General features: G+C 28.9%; 1 protein-coding gene across 1 annotated transcript in view; it reads left to right on the top strand.

The window, feature by feature from the left end:
• The window catches only part of LOC129963667 (zinc finger protein 423-like), a 206,825-nt gene that overhangs the window by 6,205 nt on the left and 175,288 nt on the right, over positions 1–25,332 (top strand). Inside the window, exon 2 of the mRNA XM_056078163.1 lies at positions 8,273–8,374. Coding sequence (XP_055934138.1) covers positions 8,273–8,374 — 102 coding nt within the window. The remainder of the gene's footprint in view (positions 1–8,272; positions 8,375–25,332) is intronic.

The raw sequence follows: 25,332 nt of genomic DNA, 5'->3' as shown, positions 1-25,332 counted from the left end.
CTAAAAATAATTTGTAACTTATAAATTATAACAGTATATAAAGAGTCACAAAAAAGTAAAGGAACATAAAATAAACAATAAAAGGAACAGAAAAGGAACAGAAAATTTACTATAAACTTAATCAGATTTCAATTGGTTATTTTCTTTTCTTCTTTTTCATTTTCATTTTTAAAATCATTATAATTATGTAAATACCATAAGACATTTTCTATTTCGGTATGCCTCTTCTGTGCGATTTTTCAATGTTATATATAATTCTTCAGATAGTGATGCGTGCTGTTCTTTCAGTGACTGCAACCTAAAATTTATTGTTGCATTGGCTGTTAATAAATTAGAATCTCTCCAACATAATGCTTCCATAGTCAGTTTTATTGGAAGTAAAGCTGATATAGTTCTGGATATTAAGTCGAATTCACTATCTAAAAAATTAATTTACAGAATTAAGTCGATTATTGCTTTTTGGATAGGATTTTTCAGTTTCAAAAATCGTTCCATCATTAGGAGTAAACTTTCCCAATCAGTTTTAGAATCTAATATTAACATATATTCTGTTTTATTTTCAGTTAGTATATATTTTAGTAATATGTCATTTTTTTAAAAGGGAACGTTTAAATATCTTAACGATTTTTCGAACTTTATAAATTATAGGAAGCAATTCTTGATGGGTTAATATTTCATCCTTACTAGCAATATCCTCTTCAACAATTACATTGTCATTATCTTCCTTGCCAATGTCACTCTCACTCTTACTCTCTTCAAAGGTGGAATCCGAAGTTTCTATATACACCGTATTTGGATTCTTCCGTTCTTTATTTTTTTGGTATAATACATCTATTACTCCTAATTGAATTCCATGAGAATAGCACAATTGCTGATTTCCACCAATCAACTTTCCAACTTTTTTCATAACGGTTGCTCCATCAGTCATTATGGTTACAATATCTTCTTTCAGGGATAATCCATGTTTCGCCAATTTAGATTTAAGCAATTAATTAATCCATTAATTAGCTAATTAATTTCGCCCGTTAGAGAGACATAAAAACAAAAAAAATATACTATTTTGCTTTGTTGGCGATCCTTGAACAATAGTGGAGACAATTTTAAAAATTTCCAGTAAATACCGAAAAACCGGTATTTAAACTTGTGAATACCGGTATTACAAAATTGTATAAATGGCTCAAAATACCGGTATTCGGTATCCCGGTATACCGGTATTGCAATCCCTATGCACTAACCTTGCCGAATGCGAATGTAATGTCATGAGTACATCATGCGCGATGCCATATCGCATTCCGTATAATTAACTTTTTATGGAACATATGTGTTAGGTATAGCTCAAATTAAGCTGGTACGAATAATTTAATTTTCGCACCAGCTCTTTTTATTTTAATCCTACGCACTTCTATGCTCAGTCTGACTGGCCATTATACAGTTTGAACCGTTTCCACATTCTTCTTGGATAATGGCCATTATAAAAGTTGTAAAGAAAAGACTTTCACATTAAATTTTAGGAGTTACATCAAAGCTACAACTACTGCGATTTTTAAGTACTACGAGGCATCCTTGTACTCACATATGTACTAATTCATTACTTTTAGGAGTGCAAAAGGTTAACTCCTGTTACTTGTACTACCAAGAACAACTCTACTATTAGCTCAAAATAAAAAAATTAAAATATTTGTTTTTATTCCATATGTGATTTTTTTTCTTTCTTATGCTGATCACGTATATGCTCCCTATGTTGTTTGTTACCCAAGTTTTGACCCACTCGCTCATAACTAAGCCATTTGCTTGTCAAGTAAAGCTATAATAATATATTTGCTTATAATATCGTAGAGAATCATTTTGCCATCACAGTACTACTGCTTCCTGTTAAACGGATCCTTTAAAATAAAATTTTAAAAGAAGAAGCAACTTGATAATAGCACATGTGGAACGTGTTGTTTTACTACGCGTAAAATCGTCTGTCTGATTAGAATGTCACTATTTTTTTTTTTTCATGGTGAAGAAATAAAGAGGCTTCTTTTAATTTTCGGCATGCTTCATAGTTGAATTAAAATATTGAGAAAAGAGAATCGAAATTCTTAAACTATCTGTATAGTTACCCCATCTCATCTTGGGTGAAAGGGTGCCAATTTGCCCCACTTGTCATATTGCTTTTAGTGTGAAACATATTTTAATTGATTCATTCGATTTTAATGTTCATCGTCATAATTTTTTCTACTCGTCTTCTCTTAACTTGCAAGACCTAGTGGGTGAAAAATGCCACCCAAATGTTTTTAAATTTTTAAGAGCTATTGGTTTTATCAACTATATATAACACCTATTTCATCTGTTTGTTCTTCCTTTTATGTTAAATGTATTTTATTATATGATTATTTTACATTTACGTTAATCATTGTCCTACGTTAAGACGGTTTTTTAATATTTGTATTGACGCATTTTACGTGGTTTTTATTGCTTTCACTTGTTTTTAAAATGTCTTGTTTTAAATGTCTGATCTGATTTTACCGTATGCTTGGCGCAGTATAGCCAAATATGGCTCTTGCGCCAATAAACCATATACAACAACAACAACCTGTATAGTTACCAGGATATCGTATAAAAATACTATCAATGTTAGTGATACAAAAACGTGAAAGTTGAATTAAACTACTAATCTTTTCTACCGTGAAAATCACGCAGATAATAGTAGTTATAACGATTATATTTAGAACTAGTACTATTATTAAATATTGAATGAATAATGTTTCTTAAATTAAAAAACATACATTAAAAAATACATTATCTAAAAACATAAAATTTAGGCAGTACATAATTTGTTTTGTTTCTCAGATATAAATTCCTATTTTTCACTTGATAATTAATCATAATAATGCTGCAATTTTTTTTTTTTTTTTTTGTTCAAATGACATGGTAACTAGAAGGAAGAAAAATGAATCAGTCCGGTTAATAATAATTAAAAACACTGTGTATTCGACTGTCCATCTTTTGCATTGCTACTGTGTATTCGACTGTCCATCTTTTGCATTGCTACTGTGTATTCGACTGTCCATCTTTTGCATTGCTACTTTACTTCATAAATTTTAAGATATAGAAAATAATAGGTGCAGATTTAGAACACCTCGGCCAACCTATTTGAAATTTAAAAGACTTTTATATTAAATCCTTTCAGGTAATTTCAAGTATTTTTTTTTCTCAGTTTTCTGTTAATGAACTTTGAAAAAAAATTATCGTATGAAAGCGAATGAAAAAAGAGCCTCTAAAATTATTTCTTTTATGTTTTTGCTATTGTTTGTAAAAATTTGCTAATTTTTGTAACATATGCAGGAAATTTTTACGAAAAGCATATAAGTGTGCGACAACGATGTAATAACAGTTTTTATTCTTGAAGATTCGGTAATTTGCATTATCAACTTCAAGCAACATAATTTTTTTTTACATTCGAATATTATGAAAACACGATAATCTCGGGAAAAGCACAAAGAAAATAAAAAGAGGCAGAAAGAAAGTGAGAATATTTTTTTCTACATAAAAATTACCAGACATGATTCACAAGAGATAAACGCAGATTTCCACGAGACAAAAAAAAAAATCCTGAGTTTCTAAGCGCGATTTTTGATTTCCCAACAGATGAGCGATTTGTTCAGAAGCTTCCCCTCTCCTCATCCCCCCCATCAAAGCTTGAAGTTTCATTCCCCCCTTTACACAAATGGAATACTACTAATTATCTGAACCATAACATTTTAATAAAAGGTAAATAATGGGGAATAGTGCTCTATTGCTGAAGGCTCTTTTTTTTTTTTATCACGCATAACTTTAAAGCAATATGAAGATTCAACAAGAAAACAGTATTCCTAGTAATATATTATTTTTTCTCTCAGTTTTAGTTTAAATTCCTTACAAAAATAAAATGTCCCCCTCCAATTTTATCACAACAGTGGCAACATTAAAAAATAAATTATTGGAATTTTTAAAAAAGCCCAAAAGAAGATAGACGTCTTGAAAAAAGTGATATTTTTAAAAAAATTGATAAAGATACCATTTAGTACTATTTTAAAAGAAGATACCATTTAGCACTATTTTAAAAGAAGATACCATTTAGCACTATTCTAAATAACGTAAGTTAAGATTATGATTAAAATGATCGAGTTAATACTTGTACTTATAAAATAGCAGACGATAATTTGTTGTTTTCATTCTGGGATATTTTTATTTCTCTGTAAAAACAATTTTTTACTCAACTTTTTCTTTAAAATTTTGTCTCAAACAAATAAATTCCACATTTTATTTTGGCTAACTGCAGCATATTTTTAAATTTAATTTTTATTTACAGTAGGATTTGTCACTGACGATGATTTGTGTGTGTGTGTGTGTGCTATTGGTAGAATTAATCATTTTCTCACTTTATTGGTGAAATTTATGATTATTTTATCATCCATTTTTATTGATTAAAAATCAATTTAATTGATTTCCTTTTAAAGTCTTAAGATAAAATTTCAGAGAAATTATTTTTATTTTGCAATAAAAGAGAATTCGTTATGGAATAAAAATAAATATATTTTTCAATTTTATAAAAAGGAAGGCTAAAATTTAGAATTATCATGAAAATATATTATTTTTACCAGATTTTTAACTTTTACTATAAACTCAAGCTGTGAGAATTTATTAACTACATAAAATATAATAAAAAAATATGCTGTACATTTCCCAGTTTTTATATTGGCCAAATTTTGGCAACATATAAATGATAAAACCATAATAATTGCAAAAGAATAATGCAAACGATATTTTCTCTCTGTAATGAAATAATAATTTTTTATAACGAACTTACGATTATTTTTTTAGTGACAGCTAAATAATTATTCACAAGAGAATTCCATAATTAACGTTGCTTATCTGAAACGAAACTAATAATACAACCTTCATATTAGTTTAAATAAAAAAAATATATATATATATTTTAGTGAACTATCAAAGCAATTCCAAGAGAATTGTCTGACGTTTTTCTTTAACAAATTTCTGTGAATTTTTTGTCCCCATGGGCGTGGATATTCGAAAGTAGGATTTATCAGTGTTTTTACTTTAATATTGAGAAATTATGTCATAAATTGATTAAAATATTAACAGGAGGTTTATTTTCGTTTTTCTTTAACACTTTATAGTGATTTTGTATCCTATCTTTTATTAAAGTTGCAGTTAATAAAGAATTGAAAGCTTTAATGCTGGTGAAAAAACTTTCTACAGTTATCTTAAAACAATATTTAACTAAGATAAAAAAAAAATTACAATCACTAAAGAGAATTTAAAAAGAACTTTTTTTCATAGTAGTGAAATAAGCTTTCATTTGTTAATTATTTAATTAGTATATCCAATAAAATTAAGAATTTTTTTGTACATTAGAATTTTCTATTCTTTAAAATATTTGTTAATTTGGCAGTATTTGTGTCTAGAACCACTGTTTCTTTTTACGATAATTTCATCGGTTTGATTTATTCATTCATTTTATTTTTTTATCAAATGTTGTTGCTTTAAATTTAAAATTGTATACATGAAAACTTATAAAAGCACATAAAAGAATTAGAAAGGAATGCTTTTTAAAATTAAGTATATTTATAAATGACAGACTTTAAACAGTAAATTCTTCAGAGGATATACTCTTTTCTGAATTTCACTATTCCATTCCATTTCACTGCGATTTAAGATTAATTTTGATTGTTAAAAATTTTAATGTTTTTAATGTAAAGCATTCATGTTAACGATTCAAATTATATATTTATAAACGAATTTGTTCATATAACTTTATTTTAAAGTCACATTCATAAAATTCTCTTTTTATTTGATATTTTGGATATAAAATATATTATATAAAACTCATAACTTTGAATATGACGAAAAGAAAAATTCTACTCAACTAGAAAAGAGCTAAAATGAGGATTTTGCCAAAAAATGCATTTTTATCTTTTTTAAAATAAATAAATGAAATACACATGCATTTTATACGCTATTTTTATTAAACGTTCTGTAATATTTTAGGCTACATTAAAATCCTTATAATACCTGATAAAGAAATAAAAATAAAATGGAATGTAGTACTTCAGTATGTAATTCATTTATTTACCTCTCTTTTATAAAAGTTATTTTGATTCCTTAAATTCTTTTTATCATAATGTAAAAATAACGTCAAACAAAACATAAAATACATCTGAAGCCATTTCAAAGATAAATTACTTTCTTGTTTTTGTTATATCTGTTAAATTTTACGTACAATTAGGACTACGTACAATCGAAATCCTTCTCCAAAGTCCTTAATTTATGAATGATATTATAAATTTCTGATGATACATCGATTTTCCAGTACTTCAATGAATCGGGAAAATCTCTTATTAAATTGTAAACCTCTTATTGAAAATCTTCAAAAAAATCTCTTGAAAATTGAAATCTTTTATCGATTTATTATGTTCTAAGTCGATAAAAACAGCTTTTTTTTCGAAGTAATTTACCATTCACTTTTTTTTTTTTTTTGCTTTTGTTTTTCGAATGCCTCTTTAATTTACTGCACTTTTCGTTATCACAGACTTTTAGATTTAAAGTGTATAGCCATGAACTGAATATTCTTAATTTAAATATCATTGAATTTTTAATTTTTGTATCAAAACCTTTCTTTGTGTTTAATATAATAAAACATGATATTGTCTTTATTGACAGCAAAATTGTTTTAACGATGAATATTTCATATGAATGGCCAAATAATTTTTATGTGTTTGGTTTATACATGTATTAAAGCTTTAGAAATTAATTTTAATCTAGATTTAATCATTATAAATTTTGGAAATCAAGATTTTATCTGAGATTTAAAACTGATTCGATTGAATAATCTTATAAAAAAAAAGAAAAAAAAATTAATCCTGGCCTTCTTTAATTATAAATCCATAATATTTCTGAAGTTTAATTTTTTTTTCCTTTTAAAATGCCGTCAAAGAATTAAAAAAAATTCATGTTATAAATATTATAATCATATAATATTATATAATTATATAATATTACTATACAAGTGATATTCTAAAATCTATGAAGGAAAAAATAAAAAACACACCGACAAGGATTTTTTTTAAAAACTGTATCGTAATTCTTATCTCTCATCGTTCCAAAGAATTTGTGTATTTGTTGTTCTAGAAGGATAATTATTTCACTCTAAAAAGGCTTGTTTAAATTCTTCTTATGATTTTTAATAACTTTTCGTATTAAATTGTATAAAAAATTTCCAAAAGAAAAAAAAAGTTTAATAAATCTTATCTTTTTCAAACATGAGTAAAACAGTCAAACTTATCGATGTTTCAAGGGAAATTCATAGCTTATATTTTCAATGGAAATCCCTTTGACTCTAATGTATTCAATGAAAAACAAATTCACTCTCTACTTATAAAGGATGTTCCAAAATTAAAGTAAGATTTGAATTTGCCACCATTCGTGCAGTAAACTTTTGGTAAACCTATTAAAAAAAAAAAAAACTTTTGACAGCTGATAGTTTAGGGTTAATAAAAGTGGAGCGTTACTCGATAGAACAACGTGTTTTTATTGTTGAACAATATTTCAAAAATAATGAAAATCTGACGGCCATAGTTCGAAAATTTCAGAACTGTCCACTTAGATCGTGTGATTTAACACCATTGTATTTTCTTTTTTGGGCTTAATTGAAGTCAAAGGATATGTCAACAAGCCCACAAGTATGCGTGCATTGAAGGAGGAAATTCAACATCGCATCAATGAAATTCATCTACATTTATGCAAAATGATCATGGAAAATTTCGATGAAAGAATGGTGTTCATGGAAAATTTGATGAATAGTCTCCATGCCTTTGCTGGCATGGATGCCATTTACCATGTGTGTTATTCCAAATAAACCGTATCTTGTGTGCTTTACCATTCAATAAAAATACAACAATTTTAAAAAAGAAAGAACACTGTTTTTTTATTTATTTATTTAATTTAAATTTTGACCTAACACGTTGTTCTATCATGTAGCTTCCATTTTTACTAACCCTAATTTATCAAATGCCAGATGGTTTTTTAAATAAGGTTACAACACTTTACTGCACGATTGGTGGCAAATTCAAATCTTGCTTTAATTTTAGGACACCCTTTAGTATTTAGTGTATTAAGACATATATTCCTAATTAATTCCTATTTATTTTCCAGATTGACATTTCTTTTAATGTACAAATTTATTTTGAAATAATCGAATTCTTTAAAGTTATTTTTTCCTTCAAAGGAGACGAAATGGACACGCTTCACGATGAGAGTGGAGAGGAAACAGATGTATGTTCGGCCACAGATAATATCTCCAAAGATGACAGCCTGTCTTATTTGATTGGTACGTACATAAGCTATTATCGTTATTTAACATTTCCTTTCTTATAACTTTGTGTGAATTAACAACTATACTCTGAGGATTTCCTCTCCGAAACAATTTTTGGTGCCGCGGTGGCCTGGTGGAAAAGTCTCGTCTTTGGGACCGATGAGATCCAGGTTCGAGACCCAATTCTACCAAAGAATCGTTGTGTAAGCGGATCTAGTTCACGCTAAATCCATTGAGTCAAATGTCCTCCCATTTGTGTGGTGCGGAAGTTTGGAGAAAGGGATACAAGATGCCGTCCTCATCATCTGACCGCTGCTAGAAATTATGAAATCGTCCTAAAATAAGCCTATTGTTGCTTTAAAATGAGGCGTTAATATAACTAATCTAAACTCCGAAACAATATTGGACAATTTTTTTCTACGATTAACTATTTTAAATCTCTTTCTGCAAAATGTGCTCTTTCATTTTTAACATATCCTTTTAAATATTGCCTATATATATCTTTTAAATATTGCCTAATATTAATAATTAAAATTTATTGTATATTTTAATTTAAAATAATGGATATTTAATAAACAGTTGTGAAAAGAAAATTATTACATTAAAAACGCAAATCTAAGCGCAAATTTTGCTACATTCGTATCATCAGATTAAGTATAACTTCGGACAATGTTTTTTTTTTAACTATGTACACTTCTTAAGTGTATATATCACCGCTTTATTAATTATGTAGGATGACTGTTATATTATTTATATAAGAGAAGCAGTAATAATTACTGTGGAAGTCAAAAATTGAATTAAAACATGATTAAATCCTTGTTTCAATTTGATTCCTTTGTTTTTTTTATATCAAATCGATCGATATTGATCTCGACTAACGTTTCATAAGAATACCCGTTCCTTCTTTTTTAACGCAACCTGTTTTATATGAGTTAACTGGTTGAAATTCAAAACTCAAATTCATTAACTCAAAACATAAAAAGCTATGCTGAATATTATGTTCATTCAAATCACGTGACTTCCGATTTAGCAATATCGATGGTTGTCAAGTAGCAAATAAATGAACCAAATTAGTCTAAAACAGTTTAATTTTTCATTCTGATAACATCGACTGGCAATTGCGATAGTTATGGTTTATTAATTTAAATAACTTTAATGTTTTCAAATTTGATCACTTGTGAATTAGAGTATGAAAGCAGAAAAACAGTACTAATATTATAAGTTGTTTAATTGATAGCTGCATCGTGGTTATAAGAAATATTTCGTGCCATGATGTTTGCCTCATTCCCTGATAAAAGGCTTTAAGAATAATTGATTTTCTATCATTAATGATTATTTTGGGGTTAAGAACTTCCGTCATTAACTTTAATTCCTTTAGCTGCTGAATTTTCCTGAAAAAAAAAGGTCGGATATTTTTTTACCAATCAACATCGTGCTTTGCTCCTCCTGATTAAACAACACAGTAAATATTTTCCACCGTGAATATAGAACCACGAAAGAACCTAAAACAGGAAAAGATAAGCCAAAGAATCAATTTGATCATTTTTTGGTAAAGCACTTTTCAGGTGCTAAGAAACCGTAAAATCAATTTCCACAGTTTGCCTGTAATGCTATATTCATCTTCTTTGGCCAGAATGGATGCTTTTTAACAGATGTGTCCATTCACAATAACAACTCCGTGCAATTTGCATAAAACCCTCATTAAAGCGGGAAGAATCGTGATCAAAAACTTCTCTTACTGACTGAAGTAATTATTGGAGGGTTTGAAACGTGAGGAGTTCCTGCCAAGATGTTGTGTGATACCCTGAATACGTGCCCACCTGTTGATTCCGATCACATGTTAACAATTAGACACGGCTACCGAAAGCGGTAAAACTGTGTTAACGCTTTGTTACGAACGTGTTGAAGGAGTCAAAGATATCGCACGGATTTTCACTTAGTTATTGTTCATTCCTATCAATCCAAGCTTGTAAGAGGGTTTTCTTTTGGAAGAAACACTCGCATTTGTAGGGGGCATATGCAAAATATGGGCCCTCAGCTTGATAAATGGATTTATACTCTTATTCTATACACTAAATTAAGACGTGCCTTTGCTTTAGTTTACTTTTCATTGATAGCAGTATCGATTGTAGCCCCATATCAAAGACCTTAACAAAAATTGTGTAATAAAAATTAATCAGAATGATATATGCAGCAATATATGTATACAATATATTGGAAAACTGATAATTCATTAAAAAGCAAAACACATTCAATGAACCAATGATTCCACCCCCACCCCCACCCCCTCCCTAACCTCTTCAATTGTATTTCCATATATTCACATTTAACTTTGTTTGGAATTTGAATCATGCAAATTAACAAGTGCTTGAGAAAAGTAACTGCTAGTAAGAAGTGAAAAATTTGCTAAATAAAAAGATTTTTTGCTAAACTGGCCAGGTATTTAATAAATTATCCCTAAAATCTTTACTAATTGGATCTCGGAAAAAGACTTTCGTTTTAAAAAAATTCCCTGTTTAAAAAAAACAAAAAAAGGAGTTCTTGAAACATGAAAACAAATGTCATTTCACAATTTGTATTGTATCTAGACCATCATTTTTCAATGATGTTCTGCGTTCTCTTATAATAACATCCTGATTGTGGATATTTGCTAATATATTTAACCTGAAATAAAGGAAACTATAACTCTTAATTGCTGATTTTAAAAATTGTATATTTTAAAAAGTAAAAAAAAAAAAAAAAAAATCTATCAATATTCAGACCAAAACTAAAAATGTAAGAGAAAAATAATATAAAAATTTAACTACCAGATATATAATATTGTTCGAAATTAAGAGCACTAATGATATCTGTTTGAGATATTTTATGGAGTTCTTCCTTAATATATATAAGACCTTTAATAATACGGCAGATATCAGACTAAAGAACTGATTAATAAAGGTTATTAACGTGTTAATCGCTATATAAACGAAATGTGTATTACAGGTTATATATTTATTTATACAATATGAATTATGCATGTTTCACGAGCAGCTTTTGCTCTTTTATTGGAAGTTAAGCGACAATTCTTTCTCCATACAAATGCATAACAATTGATTAAGTATGTCCTTCCGAAAAAAATATTCTGGTTGATCTTATGTTCATAATACATTTTCGTCTTTTTTTTTTTATTAATAGCTTTATTTATGAATCCTCTGCTGAGATATCTGATAACGAATCGCTGAATTTGCAGCAGAATTCATCCATTTAATTTTGTGTCGCTAACTGTGGATAAACATAAAGAACAAATACTTCCAGGTTTTGAATCACGTATGGTGTACTTAATTGTTTTGATCTAAGAGACTGCATGAGGAATATTTCTTTCATATTACAAAAAACATTACTTTTAACGGCTTTTTCCCCAAAACAATTTTGTCAATAATTATTGCCACGAACTTTTAATGGCATAATAATAAAATATGACCATGGCACACCAGGCACAAATTATTTTTTCTTATGTTTAGGTGATTAATGAGTTAAAAAGTCATTTTATTAACAAAATCTATGCTTATTGCACACAATATGCAAATATATTGTATATAATAAATATTTTAAAATGTAATTCAAAGTCTAAGGAGCATTTTATTGTTGACATAACACTAAGGACAATCACATTAGCATGCGATTATTTGTTTTCCCCTTTAGTACTTCCCTCTAGCCTTGCTGACTATGAGAGGGATTTTTGACTATAAGAGAGGTCAGATTGATACAGTGTAGTATTATTATTGAAACTTTATTGTAATATCTTTTTAATTAACTAAAAACTGGCGAATTGAAGAATAAAACAAATTTTTGGCATCCTGTCACCTTTTAAATACAGTTCTTTTGCATAGTTGTTTGCATTTTGGCTATCTGGTAAATGTTCAGTGGCATAACGAAGATAAATGATATCAAAAACGAGTGGAAGATGAGAAGAAAAGTAGCAAATGATAAAACGGGCCAGCTTATGATATTTTCTTACCCTATTATAATATTTGGTTTGTAAAGGTTGCATGAATATATATGCATTTTACTACCAAGACATTGTAAGAGAGGCGGGATGCCCCTAAATTAGGGGCATTCATTTGTTCCTCCCTTCGTTGATTTACTTCTGTTATTGATGTATATGTAAAAACCGTTAATTTCATGCATGGTTTTTTTAACAGTTTGTCATCCAAATTCTTATCACTGTCCATTATATTATTTATTCGAATTTAATGTGTTTTTTTCCTTATTTATTAGAAAATAAGGAATTTTAGCGAAATAAAATAGCTCAGTATTAGATGAGATTAAATTAATTTCATTTATCTAAAAAAGTCCAAAAAGATGTTATTTTAAAAGAAAATAATAAAACATAAAAACATACTTGTTATTTACTTTACATAACTTAAAAACTGTAATAATATATATTACAGTTTTTAAGTTATGTAAAGTAAATAACAAGTATGTTTTTATATTGTAAAATGTATGTAAATGAATATATATTCATTATAAGTTGGTAAATGAATATATATTCATTTACATAATTATGAGTTATTCCCAAAAACTCGAATCGTAAGACCAACTTTTACCAACTTATTTACGGAAAAAAGGATTTGAAATATTACCATCATTATGTTCGAAGTAAAACTGACAGACACCGGGACGATCGTTAGATGCCTTATTAGATAAGTTTTGGATGAAGTCATAAATCTTCAGCGAGCGTAGGCATACAAGGGAGGGGAGAAATATAGCAGAATTCAAACAAGAATGTCCGCTCTTTTCACCAAACTAATAAATTATATCGAAAAAACAAAATCCCCAAACCTGTTGTATAATTGATAGGCGGCCTCGTTATTAATTGTTAAACAATCGAATAACCCGAATCTAGTTGTAATTGCCGGTTAATGAAACATTGACCGCCATATTGAGAAAATCGCCTTGAGAAAACGTGATGCTCAGATGTATTTAGAGGGGAAAGTTGGCCTATACTTAAAAAAGTTGGTTAATGTTGGTTGTTCTCGGATAAAAGGTTAAGATAAAAAAATATGCTTCAAAATTCTAAACACGGGTCAAATATCATTACATTTTTACAGAGATGCCAAGTGTCATTAACTCTCTTTTTTTCGAAATGAAACATAGCTAATGCATGGTAAAAATCTTAATTATTATTATTTTTAGTAATTTTACCCAATGTTTCTTTGAAACTATATAAAAAAATTATTGTTTTTCAAGCAATACTACCAGAATATTTTAATATTCACATAGGGAATTACTGTGTGAATTGAAATGAAATTAGACGATTTTGTCTCTAGTTCTATTCTTTTATTCTATTCTATATGGAATAAGTATTTCTATTAATTCAACTGTACTAGGCAAATCTATTGTTTGAATAATGCGGTCATATCTTTCAATTTTTTTACTTTTATTAATATTATCCAATTGATATTATTCAAATGCTTAACAATATTTATGACAACTAAATTCCTATTTTAGAGGTTTCAATTTAAGGAACATTAAAATTTAATTTTTTTTATCTCTTCGTGAGTTATTTCATTGTCAGTTTATATACTTGACACAGATATTATTCTGAATAAGCCCAAGTATAAACTAGTGCGGCCATATTCTATGTACATAAATCAATCAAGGAAATTTAACAGCACAGTTATATCATGCATACTTTATCATTATTTAAAACATTTTCACAGTATGAATATATAACTTGTTGTTATTAAAGTTAAAAAAATAACAAAGATAAAACAAATCAATAAATTACTACTTAATAATTTTTATAGTAAAAAAAAATGTCCACAAGTTAGTACATCCTTTTCGAATTCTATTAATGAAAGTCCACACATCCTTAATGTTTCTAACATAGTCCCTCTTTTCCTCCTTGCCATGGCATACAATCAAAAGGAGAATTCTTCAGAAGCCAAATGAAAACAAACTATTTATCTTTGTTTAATGTTTAGTAGAAATTTAATTATTTCTAATTAAATAAGAGATCATATAGATTTATTCAAAAGTGAGACAAAAATCAGTTTATCTTTTAAAATCCGGGTAAGGTGTCTGATATATTGGGACTGACCATAAGCAACAATAAAACACAATCTTTCTGAATGCAAATTTTCAAATAGAAATAATATTACAGCAAGATCAGAATATGTTTAATTTATAAACGTCATATTCATTACCCATTCATTAAAATCAGTTTTGAAAACATGAAAAAATAAAAATAAATGATAAAGCGCGTTTTGAATTAAAATCTGCAAAAGAATAAAATAAACCAGATATTATGGCATTTCTCGTATTATTTTTCCAAATGATGCAGCACTGCTATGCTCTAAAATAATCTAAAAAATAATAGTCAAAATGTCATACTGAATATCATTAAATTGCTTTTAGAGCTGCAAAAATATTTCGATAATTCTGAGCATATACGTTGCTTTTATACTGATTTATGAAACGGACTGCAAGTGACTTTTTTTTCACTCGAATTTCTTTTTAAAAAAGATGATATATGTATATGTTGGATGGCCTTTCTAATTGTGGCCCAAATAAAATTTGGCCTAATTTGTACCAAGTTAGCAATAAGTGTGTAATTTCAGTGGGAAAAATGTTCTGGTACTTGTAAAATTGTTTATTTTAGACTGTTTGAATCAATAAATGCACTGCTGAAAAAATTACGAAATTTATATTCATAAAGAAAAATGTTTAAATGTTAGTCTTGGCTATTTTACTAAATAATTACTATCAGGACACAACACTACTTCATGCCCCAGCAAATATAACCTACTAGTTATTTAAACAGTGTAACAGTAGCTATCAGGACAGGAGGATTGTATGAAAATTTAAATTTCGTAATTTTTCGGCATTTCATATATTGACTCAAACAATATACCTTTATACTCCGAAAATCTCAGGACCTCCGCAACAGCAACACTGGCGGGAACTGTGGTGGAGTTCTAAAGGCCATCACCGGCCACGGTACAACCCTCCCATTGGGAAGTACATCCTGTCATCAATGGCAGGAGCCACATCCCCACCTTTTTCCCACAGGGTGGCTAGAACCATCCACCATGCCGGAACTTCTCATCCTCAATTACGAAGTGCACCCCACCCCCGTGGGACTGACTCAAACAATATAAAATGGGATTCTATATTGTTTCAGTATATTGACTATAGTGTATACCATTTAACGCATTTTTTTTTCAATTAAATGTACATGTCTATTTTTAAGCTTCAGAAATTAGATACTGAACAATGATTACAGTTGATATACATACGTATGAATTAAAAATAATTGTTCTATTGAACATCTTCTCTACTCTTAACAAAAATTTATTTCTACATTTATATTAAAACACACAAACACACACATCAAGTCTTGCCAACGTCTGTATTCGTTTGTCTGTCTCTACAATAAATGCATTAACCAAAAAAACCTACTTTTGTTTTTAAAAATAAATTATTTCTTATATACATATATAACATACATCTTATATACATATAAACATATACTGAATAAGTAAGAATGCTCAATTCAGAATTTCAGTGTATGATCTTTTGCTTTGTGTTTAATAATTGATTCATAGAGAGAAATTACATACCAGCATACTTAAATATTCATTTCTTAATAAAATAAATATTAAAAAAATGAATTTATTTTTGCTTAACGATCTCAGTGTTTAATTTTTTTGTAACTAATTGGTAATAACTCTAATTGGTCAGGAATTTGCGACTTTCGATTAATATACGAAATCTAATTTGACGTTTATTGGCAATACAATCTATAATCTATTTTGCAATGTCTAGTCATTCTATTTAAAAACATTATAAAGAAAATTCGTTAAATGAGAAATTTGTAAATAAAATTGTGAAAGATAAAAAACATTTTAGATTTTGAAAGATTTTACTCACTTTTGATTTTACTCACTGAAAGATCTACTCACTTTTGTGACTTTGACACTTGCTTAAACTATAAACTCTCTAAGCTTACTAAATAAGGTTGTAAATTTTTCCTTACGTATTGATTTTATAAAATTCCGTATAAAGAAACATATTAGAACAAAAATTGATTACTACGTATTTAGACATAAATTGATGGTCATCTTAAGGAAATAATAGACATTGATACTAAAATATGGCGAATTTTGCATGTTTGAAATTCTGCTATTATCAGTTATTTTTACGTTTCATTTAGAATAATATTTGCATCTGCATAACTAATAAACTAAGGTATAAAAATAAACATTTAAAATTTTTAAAATCAATTAAGTGTAGACAAACTTCAAAATACATTTACCAAATTTTTCGTTCTTCCTTCCAAAACAATCATGCATGGTTAATTAGTCATTATTAGTCAAAATAACAATTTATTTTTTTTAAAAATGTAGAAATAACAGTGGTTTTTCGAAAATTGTTTGCCATTATTTACAGAAATTTCATACCCCCCCCCACCACCCAATACTATTTTTCTTTCTTGTTACTATATTTTTTTAAACTGAAATTCTCTTTTATACTTTAAAATTAACTTTTAAAGTTCATATTCATTATCAGGAATACATCTAAACAAAATTTAAAGTGCAAATCTCATTCTAAGTTTGCAAAAGGTTTTGTTGATTAGAAGTTAAAAATAACACACGATTCATCGTCATGTATTTATTGATTTTTCATAAATACCTTTGAATCGTCCAAGATTTTTTTTATGGCAGTTAGAATCCTTGAAACAATATTTTATATAAATTCATTTGTATTCCTTCTTAAGAACGAATTTCGTAGTTACTTTTTGACTCTTAGTTATGTATAAAACTTTTGTGTGAATATTTTAAATTGATACATAATTATTTCATTCGATATTCAAAAACTCAGCTGTTTGTACAATATTTTTCGTTTTACGTGAGAAGAAAATAAATCACATTATGCAAAAATACTTAAAATATATTGTTTTTAAATCTAATCCCTAACCAATTAGAAATCGAACTGATTGATATTTTTTCCATTGTATAATTGTTTAATGCATTTTGTAAAAGCACTAAGAGATCATATCAGTTTGTATGAGATTTTAACAGTATTATCAAGGTTGGAATATCCAATTTTTTCAATTAACATCAAAAAGCAATTGTCTAGGAATAGTTGAATCTCGACCTCGGAGTCGAAGGACTACGAGTTCAAGGTCCATGTTTAAAAAGAAAATTTAAAAAAAAAATTCTGAGGTAATGTACTCGGTTTTATGGACTTATTTTATATTAAATTTCAGTTATCGCTTATAGATATATATGTTGGGATAACTTTTAATATCTGGAATGTAAAAGTAGGCAGGCCAAATATTGATCTCTTATCAAGAATGAGTGATCCATCCCTATAAACTCTTGCATGCTTTCAATTTTATCGAACTCAATAAAAATTGCTTTTAAATTGTGCGATTGTGTTGTTTAGTCCTCTAAATCAAAGATTTATTAAATGTTTTCAATCAGTTTTTTTTATTATTATTAAAAGAGAAAGATATTAAATGTTCATTTACTAAAAATAAAAAATAAATTATAAAATAAGTGTGAAATTTTTATAAATAATTAATCGGAATGCCATGCGTAGTAGAGGAAGTTAACAAAAAATTAAATAAAAAGCCATTAAGATAATCTATTTTTAGTCTATTAAAGTAATCCATTAAATTAATCTAATTATTTATTCATGTTATGATTTTAAAATAGATTAGATTAAAAAAGAATGCAATTAAAATAGAGTGAATAAAAATAGATAAAAAAATAATTCAGAACGCTTTCTCGTATTTGCTGCTTTTTAATTGTGTTTTAATTTTTAAAAAAATACAACAGCAATTCTCGGAGGTTGAGTATATCATTAACCCTGGCGATATTTATTTTTTTAGTAATCACGTGGGGATACTTAAAATAAGTAGCTATAATTTGAATTGATAGGGTCGACGAAGTTTCGAAATGAGTCGAATGTTATTGACTGCACAAAATTGAGATTAATTTATGCAGCGTTCAATGTGACAAATATCAGAGAAGAATGTAATGCGTTTGATTCGCTCATGCAGCGAGACAAGTAACATGAGCATTAAGCAATCACTCTGCTTCTTGTGTCGATGTAGATTAATAACCTTTTATTAAGTGCAAAATGACAGCGACACGACCCTCCTTTTAAATTACACGTTCAATAACAACGAGACACGAGTCCTGGCATTGGCCGCATCATGTTTCAGATAGCGCTCACGGCCGTGGTTAATTTTTGATGAATTAAAGTTCCCGAAACGTTTACTACCACCAAAAAGCAAAAATGCAATTTCGAATGGTGGCGGCACAAATCGAGAAAAATTATTAATGATAAATCGGGTGACAAATGTTTTCTTTCTTTTTCCCGCCGAAATTAAATCTCGGCCTTTTATCGGAGACTGGGATAGTTCGCTCCCCCACCCCTTTTCCAGCACATATTAATTAACTCGCCTGTGATAAAGAATGTTAATTGAAACGTTCTTTATGACACGGAAAGAGTGCAGCCCCTTTTTTATCCTCGGCACCGGGATCGCGTGTTGATAGAGAGATTGAAGTGGAATATATGTTGCCGATGATTAGCTGGAAGTGAGGTAGAGGTACTTAGAAGTGGTTGGCGAAACGAGCGTTTTTTGGAATATATCGGTGCCCTTCTGGGTAATGATGCACTCCTTGATGACTGGGGGTTAAACGGGTTTTCTTCTTTCTACTTGCTGATCAATTACGCAAGAAGAGTCAATTTTTGAAAATAGTCGGAGAAATAACTACACGAGTCTCATCGAGTTACGAGAAGAGCGGTATCTCTCAAATGAGTAATTCATCCGTGGAAAATGGCCTTTTAATAAGATTTGCCTGTTTTAATTTGTTAAGTTGCTGATGGTGATAACAAATATTGAGCCGCTTCGGGATGATTTTTTTTGTATATCCCAAAATTATTATAAATTACCTAAATTATTGGTTTCTAATATGAGGAGCATTCCCAACTTATAAAGATGTTTATAATTATACTTGGACATTCAGCTCATGCGTTTATCGGCGTGTATTTTATTCAACAGAATGATTATTTCTTTTGCTTGAAGGTGTATATGCCTAACACAGGTTATTATTATTATTATTATTCTTTTTGAATATGCGACAAAAGAAAAATCTTAAATTTCGATTTCAAAATTCTTTTTAAAAATAGTTGTAAGAATTAGAAAAAAACAGAGGAATTAAAAGAGCTTAACTGAACAGATTATTCTTTTCAATGATGACGTAAATATAATTACCTTATAATTAGACATAATTTCTGAAATTATGTTGGTAAGAATCAGAATGAAAAAATTCATAAACAACAAATAAAAAAAACTCAAAAGCTAAGATACAGATGAATGTTAAGAACATATGTAAAAGGGCTTCCCATTAAAAGTTTTTCCTTTATGTCACATATATTTTGATAAATATAAATATTTTTAGAGCACTGATAATACATATATTCTTGGATCCTATTTATGTAGAACAAAATCCCATTTTTGAGTCTTTTAATTAATTATTTAAAATTGATTAATTAACTTAAAATCACTAATTTCTGCACAGAATTAAAAAAAAATTAATGTTCAAAAAGCAAATATTAGTTTAATCCCCTGAAAATTTTAATCGATTTCATAACATTTTGCTTCTTTTTTTACACAACTTTGCAATTTACAGTATATGTCTATGATCAATATTTAAGAAATAAAAGCCAGGGTCAAGGTTTTTGAAACACCCTGTATATTTACCAAAATATATGTCCCATAAAGAAAAAAAATTAATGTGAATCCAATTTGCATTTATTTTTAACTTTCATCTGTATCTTAGTTTTTCAATTTTTAGTTGTGTATTAGTTTCTTCATTTTGATGCTTACCGACATAATTTTAGAGCATAATATCCAATTCTAAAGTTATTATATTTAGGTTATCATTGAAATGAATATTCTATTCAATTAAGCAGTTTCAATTCCTCCGTTCTTCTTGTAATTCCAACCATTTTTTTTTAGAAAAAATTACTTTTTAATTGCAACTTGGTAGCTTACAAGCAAAAATTCTATTTAATATTTTTTCTAACGGAAGGGTATAAATAAACGCAATAAATAAAAGCATATACAATATTTTTCTTAAATTCGACTAATACTATGCATGTTAATTTTTGTAAATATTGCACTACATAGTTAATATCTCGAAGTCCTGCAATAACTGGGACTGATGAAAAGGCGCATAAGCTTTAATTTCAGATATAAATGTCAATATATACGAAATTTAATTGATTAAAGGAAAAGAAAACTATTTGAAAGAAAAGTATTTAATAAAAAACTTGGTGTTCAGATATGCCTAAAATTAATATATAAATATTAAAATAAACATCAATGTTTTACAAAAGGGAGTGATCTGAATGGCGATGGCTTCATAAAATATGTCAAACTGATCTACAATTCAACTACCCCCCCCCCTCCTCTTAAAATTTCTTCAAGGCACAGTTAATAATATTTTCATTTTTTTTTTTTTTTTGTTTTGTTTTATCTAGAATAAGCTTCTCATTAGAATCTATGATTTCAAAAATTGCTATTCCTTTTTCGATTGAATCGAGAACTGCGTTATGCTTGGAATAGTTATTCCCTCTCCTAGTAGATCTGGATTTCAAATGTCATTTTCTATAGTAGTGATTTGCCTACGCATCTATACGAATTCATCTTTTTAGTATGCGAGTCCATTTGCTCTCTCATATCGTTATCAGCAGTTTAATGTAATGAATTGCACAGCAAGATTGATAATTTCCTCTCTAAAATGAGTGAATTGAATAGTTTCTGACATTGATCTGACATTTATTTAAAAGAACAGACAAATTATCTTTTTATTTCCGCAAATTTGGATTTAAATTATTTATTAAAATAAGAAATTTTCGAAACGGTAGAAGAAAATAATGAATCACTAAATTTTGAGTTCATTTAAGATATTACTTAACTCAAAAAATTGTAGTATTTTTTTTATCAGAGGGAAGAAGATGAAGAATTTAAAAAGTAATTTTTTCTTCTGAAGATGTTTATCTATATTGAATATATAAGTATAATAAGTGCATAATTCGTTGACTAAAATTCGAATTTATATCATCTAGCTCTGCATTTTTGAGAAGGATAGACACACTTACATTATTTGAAATCGGTAATGTCCTCCATACATCCAAAATTGGATTCCTAAATGATTTATTAAATAAATCGTTTAAGAATAATTTTGCTTTCATTCATAGAGAAAGATAAACACATACAATGTTACCAACGACAAAATTGATCCAGAATTTGATATATATCTATAATTTTGCTATATTAAGTTCCTTCTAAATCTCATCTATGTTACCGGTCCCATTTTTTCATATAGAATTTTTACAAATACGCAGATAGATAGACGGATTGACAACCTGCATTTTAATGAGTTTAGCTCAAAATTCGATACAAATAAAAATTTTAGCATAAAGATTATATGCCAAAATTTATACATCTAGATAATTGTCTTTTTGATTTATTATATATCCATTAATTTGAACAGGCAGATATCATAAAAGAATATAGATGGTTATCAAATAGAATGTAGACTGTTGGAGTGTCAATGTTATAGCAATAAGTTAGGGTGTTTATGTCGTTTTTTGATGTCAAATATTATGAAGGGAAGAAAAAAACAATATTAACAGTAAAAATAATTAAGGAGAAAAATACTACTTTATTAAGATATACAAGAGTTAGGACTAAGTGACTTCCTGATTACTGTTCGTTTCAGTATTCTGAGAGACCACTTTTCGACGATTCTATCTCATTAAGGGAAGAGGCGAGGAAGGATGAGAGCATTTCCGGAATTCTTCGTCATTTTATGACCTTGATCTTTGCCCTACTAAATACTTTTTTTTTCACATTTTTTTTTCCATATGTATGTGAATATCGTGTCGTTTCTGACCGTAATATTTTAATTCAGTCTGCGAGTAATCTGAGTTTATTTTATTCTTCAATGTAAACATCCCTTCCTTTCATCTTTCCTCTCACCCCTATTTTGACGAATTAAACCCACCCTAATGCGCAAAAGCGTGGATGATTTTAAAATCCATTGTCAAAAAATATTAAGGAACTAAGAACGAAAAAATTATATTATGCCCTGGTACCATTTACTCTTGCAACACCATTGATTCTGGGCCCAATTTATGGCTGATTAGGTGATGATTAAATGCGAGTTCATCATGGATTTATTCATACAAGTGAAAATCCTAAATGTTTTATCACATTTTTTTTTTGCTTGATTTAAAATAATTAGAAAAAATTGATAATCTAAAATAATTAGAAATATTTGTTTTTCATTATTTCTTCTTCTGCGATTTCAGCTACAGAATAAAACTAGTTCTGCTTATATTTGATAAATGTTTCCAAGCGAAAGAGAATGTTGTAAGGTTAACTAACTATACCGAAAACGAGAGCTAGTTTAACGCAGAAAGTTCCAATATCCACAATCATAAATTCCGTGTTAGTCTTAAAGATAAAAACCCGATAAACCCTGAAAGGCCAGCAGAAGTTAGGCGGAAAACTCGAGACGAATGTAAAACACAAGCGGCATTCTCAAATCGACCGTGCATCCCTCACAAAAGTCCTGCACAATAAAGAAAAGAGACAGAAATTTATAAAACGGTAGTAATTCTCCTCTCCCTTGTTATAGGGCCCGAGAACTTTTCCCCTCCTGTTTCAAAAATACTCGACAAACTAATGTAACGAGGGGTTCTCGAAAAGGAGCCGAGGAATATTTAAATGAACCCCTTGGCCCTGTTAGCGACGAAGAGAAACCGGCCCCAGGAGGGTGCCCCGCCGATCGACGTGCGCTCTCAAGAAAACGAGTCGGATGGATATCATTCGATTAGTTGCAGGCTTTGCTTCTGACAAAAATCGGAAAATGTAATCAAGAAACGAAGGCAACCACCTTCCGAGACCCTTCTTTAAACACACCACTAAGAGCTCAAATGGGATGATTCGGATCGCTCAGGTTGCTAATAGGAGGAGGGATGGAACGCTAATGGAATTGAAAGGCAGCCTCTCCTGTTGGGCCTGAACACGCACTACAGCGTGCTGGATTCAGAAGTTTGCAGGTTCTCTGCACTTTTTTTTTTCATTCAGAAATAAAGCCCAAGTTTTGCATTGGAAACAAGGAAGATATTTACTGCTTGACAGTATTTTTTTTAATTAGTTGTAGATTAGTATTCTGCGAAAAACTGCAGCATTTTAATTGTTTCTGTATTTTTGTAGATGATTATTTTGTTCGCCACGAGAATTTTTTTTAATGGTTTATATAATCAATGAGATTTCATGTCAAAATAGTAAAATTAAGAAAATAAATGGTTTAAATTTCTATTCATCTGATTAATAGGGTTTGAGAAGGAAGCCATTTTCTTAGTTATCCACTGTAATATTCTGCAATCAAAAGCCATTTAAATTATTCCAGAGAATATTACATTTTTAAAATTCGAAGATAAATTAATGAACTTCTGTGAAATTTTGATAGTTTCATTTTGAAATGTAGTTACTAATCCATTAAGAGGTTAAAAAAATGTTTAACTGATATTCCTTTGATATATATTATGATTAATTCATTTTACATTTTCGCCATTTTCTAGAGTTTATTATTTAGTCAACGCTGGAAATTTGTATTTTCTTACTTTTTATTCTATATTGAAAATTTGTCATTATTATTAAAGAAATGCATTTAAGGAAATAGAAGAAAAAAATAATTTACTGTGTAATAGGCGAAATGAGCTTGCGAATTAAATAATTTTTAAGGGAAATTCCTAGTTTATTAAATGCTGTTTTATTTTTCTTTATTAATAGTTACAATAGCTGAAAAGTTTATTAATTCAAAGAATTACTTTCATGTATAAAGCATTTGATTTTCAAATTATTTTGTCATTTAATTGAAAAAAACTCCTTCCTTACTGAATAAATACCCTTAACATTAAAACATTAACAGCGAAAGAATTTTAGTTATTTAATTTAAATAACCTCGACTCATAGCAAACATTTTATATTTAAAAATTTTTTAAATAACCAAACAATCAGAGACCTCTCAAGAATGGTTACCATTACGCATACTCAGCATGTTATTACCTTGTTTCAAATAATCAAACTTGGTTTAAGCAATCCGACCGAAAAAATGTAAATTGAGGACATGGACCACTTTGCATCCAAGAACTCTGATGACTGGAAAGAACTAATAAAACGTCAGACCTTTTCTGTCGAGGGGGCTAGAGGGGCTGGAGGGGATCTTATCGTTGGAGCACAGGGCAAACCCTGGGGAAATAATTTCGAACTGGGGTCGTTACCGTGCAGAGTGGGATGTATATGTATGCGCACCCTCGCATTCGTTTCCTTTTTCTCCCTGCCGCACAGAAGAATTTTTTTCCCTCCCCTTTTTAAAAAAGGTATTGAAATTTTCGTTCTATCTCATTTCAATGTGTAATAATACAAGACGCACATGTCTTTTCTTCCATTGTTTCTCATCGCGCGCTGATTAGCCGAAAGGTTACCAAAGGGACCTCGAAGGAGATGGGAAATGCTCTCCTCAATCCTTAAAGGAGAAGGGAAGAGCGACAGTGAAAAAATTACCTTCTTGGCACTGATTGAATTGGATGTAGAAGATTTGAGAATGGTGCTTGTTAAGTGTGCTCGCCAAGGTGGATGAAGGAAATTGGGCAAGAACTAAAATTCAGACTTAAGATTTGTTGACTTCCTTCTGTTTTGTCTCAGTCTCCATTGTGAATTTCTTTCCTTGGTTTGTACTGCAATGTTAACCGAATGGAATTAGGAATAAAAATGAAAACGCAGCGTTTCCCAAAATTTTCCCAAATAACAGTCCCAAATTTCAGTATCATTGCGTATTGTTCAGTTTTATATAACATTTTTTAAAGTTTTATGGCTTAATAATACTTTAACA

The sequence above is a fragment of the Argiope bruennichi genome, chromosome 3, assembly GCF_947563725.1.
Source record: "Argiope bruennichi chromosome 3, qqArgBrue1.1, whole genome shotgun sequence".
NCBI classification, from domain to species: Eukaryota; Metazoa; Arthropoda; class Arachnida; order Araneae; family Araneidae; genus Argiope; species Argiope bruennichi.
Note: the sequence above shows the minus strand (reverse complement) of the source record. Positions and strands in the feature narration are given on the sequence as shown.